Genomic DNA, 5000 nt, shown 5'->3' with positions numbered 1-5000 from the left:
GAGAGCCACTGAAACTGATAGAAGGACAAGGAGAGAGAGACAGAGATAATAGGGAAGCAATGCTTGCAGCTTGTGCAAGGCACCCAACAAAAAACCAAAGGACTGCTTTTCTGAAAAACAGGAAACTCCTCTGCAAGAGCTGGCTGCACCTGATATAGACACAACAGAGGATAACAAAGGCTCCAATAAGGTGCAAATGATTTTCCCCAACACACAGCACCCAGGAGAAGTTCCACCAAACAAACGCCTCAGCACAAAATTTTGACACTTTGTTGTTAATATAGTCACCCGAAAACATTCATCTCGCTCCCAGTTCTTCAGAGCTCTTATAAAAGACAAGAAGCGAAGCATTCCCTTAGTCTAGGCAGTTGTCCAGCTGTGTCCTTTCAAGGAAGTGTCTTTCTGAGAACTGGCCGTGGCCAATCTGAGGAGGGTTGCGCTCCGACTCCAGAGGTGAAAGAGAGGCTTTTTTTTAAATAGAGGTCCATTTCAACGGGCTGATGTGAAAAAAAAGAAAGAAAGAAAAAAACACACAATCTTCATTGTGACATCTATTCCCTCCGGTTGATGTTTTTATCATAACACAGAGGTTAAGTTTTTCAGCGATTTTCTTTGAATGGAGTGATTTCATCACGCGTGTCGGCTGGGAGCGCTGCTAGGCACAGGAACAAGCTGGAGGAGCCAGAACTCATTCCGGGGCCTTTTCAGAATTCCCCGAATCGTTTGCTCAGTGTGGTGGACGCCGCGTCGCTGTGTGTGTGTGTGTGTGTGTGTTGAATAAGGGGGGGGGGGGGGGCACCACTGGCCACCCACAAGGGCCCTTGGTGACCGCGGCGGCCATCCAATGCATGAGAGTCACCCCCACACCCCTCGCAAGGCCCATCCCAACATCTCACTGTTGCTCCTGTCTGTCCTGCTGCTGCTGTCACCTCTGACAAATATTTGATTAGCGCTCTTAAAAAACGAATCTGAGACGAGGCAAGACAGACAGACACATTCAGACAGAGAGAGAGGGAGAGAGAGAGAGAGAGATAGAGGGAGAGAGAGACAGAGAGAGAGAAAGAGAAAGAGAAAGAGAAAGACACGTCAACCCAGTCCTGTATTTGGAAGGTGCCTCATTACACATGGCCACAAATGATGTCATCGTAGATGGCTGATCCTCCCAGAGTGTACACGGTCAGCTCATCCACCAATCCACAGTCAACATTTGTATCCATTAGTAATGTGGCAACTAATTGGCTTGTTTGTGAAAATGTGGCCGGAGTGAACACCTGTCAGATGCCATTTTAAAGATGGCGCTCACCAGTTAAGTATATTTTCGGCTGAAGTAGCTAGCCTAGCATCGGCCATTGAAATGAATGGAGGTGGTACGTCCTTACTCTCTCCAGTTCTATATAAGACCTCCATGGTATTCACTGCATGAAACTCTGCACTGAATTCTAAGGACAGACTTCAAACATTCAGATGGAGGAGGTGCGGGTGTGCATGTGTGTGTCTGTGTGTGTGTGTGTGTGTTTGTGTGTGTGTGTGTGTGTGTGTGTGTGTGTGTGTGTGTGTGTGTGTGTGTGTGTGTGTGTGTGTGTGTGTGTGAGAATGAGAAGGGGGGTTCCTTTTTTAAAAGACGCAGTAGAGGATCAGACCCTGCCGTGGCACGGTGCACAGACCTCATCTATAATCACAGACTCCTGCTTGCAAACCAGTTACATAATAGAGGAGATGATGATGATGAAGGCTTTCATCTCCCTGCGCCACTCTGTTTCTTAGGATGACAGGCAGCCATATTTGGGTCAAAATCTGCAGGAGGCCTCCCTTGTACTGTACCATCCCAACCCCCCAGAAAAAAATGCACATGCAACTGTAAAAATCAGCCACCGCTGCCTGCTTATCCTTGGTGGAGCATTCGACAGCACATACAGGCATTCACAGAATACACCTCCTCCAATACACCTCCTCCATTACACCTTCCTCCAATACACCTCCTCCAATACACCTCCTCCAATACACCTCCCTCCAATACACCTCCTCCATGACACCTCCCTCCAATACACCTCCTCCAATACACCTCCCTCCAATACACCTCCTCCAATACACCTCTTCCATGACACCTCCTCCAATACGTACACCTCCCTCCAATACACCTCCCTCCATTACACCTCCTCCAATACACCTCCCTCCAATACACCTCCTCCAATACACCTCCTCGATTACACCTCCTCCAATACACTTCCCCCCATTGCTACCTATCGGCTCCAGAGGCAGCACAGAAGCCACACGGTGCCCTTACACACTGTAAGAGTGACTACGCAGGCATTAAGACACTTTCATGTAAAGTGGAGGCCTGCCGATCGTATTTTTCCACTGGATTGACTGCATGAATTCGTAGTGCTGGCAGATGGAGAGAGAGAGAGAGAGAGAGAGAGAGAGAGAGAGGGTGGGGGAAAAAGCACATATACTGGCCCGATAAATGAGTGCATTGGGCCGGTAGTTTGTTACATTAGCGAGCACAATGGCCCACATTCATCAGGTGGGCCGGCTCCATGTGCTAGCTTTTTATTTCAGCTGCCCCCAGCTCCCACTCAGGCTGCCTCCCGCCTCCCGCCCAGCTTGTTAAGACCACTCTGTACAGTTACATACATTAGGCTCCACACTGTCAAATGCCAGATCATAAAGACACCAATTTTGGGTGCGTTTTTTTTTTCAGCAAGGAATGTTGATGAGAGGTGTGTGTGTGTGTGTGTTGGGGGGGGGGGGGCATTAGAAAGTTACAGTGTTGGCAAATCCTGCTGAGCACATATAAATGATTTTGTTGTTAGGGCTCAACACTAGCATCCAGATGTGATTGCTGTCGTTTTGACAGGGGGGGGGGGGGGGGGTGAAAAAAGAGCTTTTTAAATGCAGCTGAGAGGTCTCCGGGAGCGAGTGGGACCATTAGCCATGAACTATTCACCAGGGGTGACTGTGACCTACAGTCTCTCCCTTCATGGCGGCCGGGAGAGGAGGAAGTCATGATCAACATTAGCAAATATTTAAACTCCCTTTCAGGATCTACCCTGTACAAGGAGGAAATGCAGGGAAATGAAAGCCTTAAAGACCTGACCTACATACAGTGCAGTTTGTGTGTGTGTGTGTGTGTGTGTGTGTGTGTGTGTGTGTGTGTGTGTGTGTGTGTGTGTGTGTGTGTGTGTACAAGGTTGTGCATATGTGTATTTATGTGTGCAGGAATGCATTTGTGAGACTGTGTCTGTATAATGTGTGTGTGTGTGTGTGTGTATGTGTGTGTGTGTATTTGAGTTGGGGTTATGTGTCCCTGTGCGCATAAATACACCTTGGCACACTCGGCCCATGTTCCCATGCACACACTGTGGCTACTATACTGCTGCTGGCTGCTCTTAAAGACTTTATCTCAAGGACGTGGCAGGGACCGGCTTTGCAATTAGTCTGCGCTGGTTTCACCTTGAACTCTACTCCCGCAGCTGCGGCTGTATCTGCAAGTGCCACAGTCAACGGCCTCGGCCTTCTCTCTCTCACTCTCTGTGTGTGTGTGTGTGTGTGTGTGTGTGTGTGTGTGTGTGTGTGTGTGTGTGTGTCTGTGTGTCTGTGTGTGTGTGTGTGTGTGTGTGTCTGTCTGTGTGTGTGTGTGTGTGTGTGTGTCTGTGTGTGTGTCTGTGTGTGTGTGTGTGTGTGTGTGTGTGTGTGTGTGTGTGTGTGTGTGTGTGTGTGTGACCGGCCCAGATCCGCCACCACACCCCACCGTGTCCTCCCTCCTCCAGGCCCTGGTGCTCTAGCAACCCAGCAGCCCAGCAACCCAGCAGCCCAGCAACCCTGAGCCACAAAACCCACCGTGACCCACTGAGTCCAGGCTCCTGCTCTCCTACTGCTGAGCCATACAGGCCTCCTTCCAGAGCAACAACTTCACTCCTCCAACCAACACGACAGCTCTCTCTGGCTGCACAAGTGACCCCCCCCCCCCTTTCATTCGATATGAGCTTTGAGTCTTGTTGGGAAAGCGAACACACACACGCACACACACACACACAGACACACACACACACACACGCACGCACACGCACACACACACACACACACACAAATATTGTGACAATCTCCTGAGTAATGATAACTTTTCTGTCAACTGTGAGATTACAATGGCGAAAGTGTCTCTGACAAAGTGTTGCACATGACCTTTGCCAGACCCCCAATCACATGTCATTTCTACCATGCTTCACAGGCTGAAGAGCCCAATGAGCCTGTTATTTTTCTTCTATAAGCTGTCAGAGAGTTGGTAACTCTCCATCACTGTCACTGTATTGTTTTGCTGATAGCAGCCCGACATTAGACTGTCTGTTTTAATAATGTGTCTTTTGGCTGAGGCTGTGCAGAGGAGTTCTCAAACCTGCTGACACTGGATAAGAAGACACTGATGTACTGTCAATTCTCCAGTCTTTGTGGGCATGCTGGAAAAAATGCAAATATTCTACAAGAAGAAAAACTACTTTCACACATTTTAGTATTAGGCTCATTCAAGTACTACAGCCCAGCACAGTCCCCCACTCAACAGTGACTGTGATCTGTTGCCGTCATATCGGAAAACAAATGTACAAAGTTCAATAAACCTCCACAGCAAGCAGGGAATGTGCCTGGCAGTCCTTATAAAATTGTGCTCTGTGCACAACTGTGCCCACGGGAGAGCATTTTCTGTTGCTTTTAATCACTAAAAAATTCTTCCCAATTAATTTACTCAACGGCTTAAGATGTAGCACAGCACGGATCACGGCATGTCAACTCAGGAGACTTTTTTTTCCATGATGAAATTCAGTCCCGAGTCTTAATTGCCAGCAAGCAATTACGCCACAAACTATACAACAATGACAAGCAAACAGAACCCAACAAAAAAAATTGAGATGGAGAAACAACAACAAAAATGGCTTTCCTACCCGCCTTTGAAGACAGAGTGGGGTAATGGTTGGCAGAGTGACTCTTCTTGCATTAAAGTTCATGCT

At 48.2% G+C, this 5000-nt stretch overlaps 1 protein-coding gene across 2 annotated transcripts in view; it reads right to left on the bottom strand.

Annotated features, from left to right (window-relative positions):
- grb14 (growth factor receptor-bound protein 14) overlaps positions 1-5000 on the bottom strand; it is a 46083-nt gene that overhangs the window by 17767 nt on the left and 23316 nt on the right. Inside the window, exon 1 of one of the 2 annotated variants that reach the window (XM_076262573.1) lies at positions 4935-5000. This exon is cut by the window's right edge and continues 88 nt beyond it. The exons of the other annotated variant lie outside the window; for it this stretch is intronic. Coding sequence (XP_076118688.1) covers positions 4935-4997 — 63 coding nt within the window. The 5' untranslated portion in view covers positions 4998-5000. The remainder of the gene's footprint in view (positions 1-4934) is intronic. 2 annotated transcript variants of the gene reach the window in all.

Source organism: Alosa pseudoharengus, unplaced genomic scaffold (genome assembly GCF_046254945.1).
Source record: "Alosa pseudoharengus isolate Yale_2024_CS ecotype anadromous, Long Island Sound unplaced genomic scaffold, YU_APseudo_1.1 YU_APseudo_1.1_scf_3, whole genome shotgun sequence".
Classification (NCBI taxonomy): domain Eukaryota; kingdom Metazoa; phylum Chordata; class Actinopteri; order Clupeiformes; family Clupeidae; genus Alosa; species Alosa pseudoharengus.
Note: the sequence above shows the minus strand (reverse complement) of the source record. Positions and strands in the feature narration are given on the sequence as shown.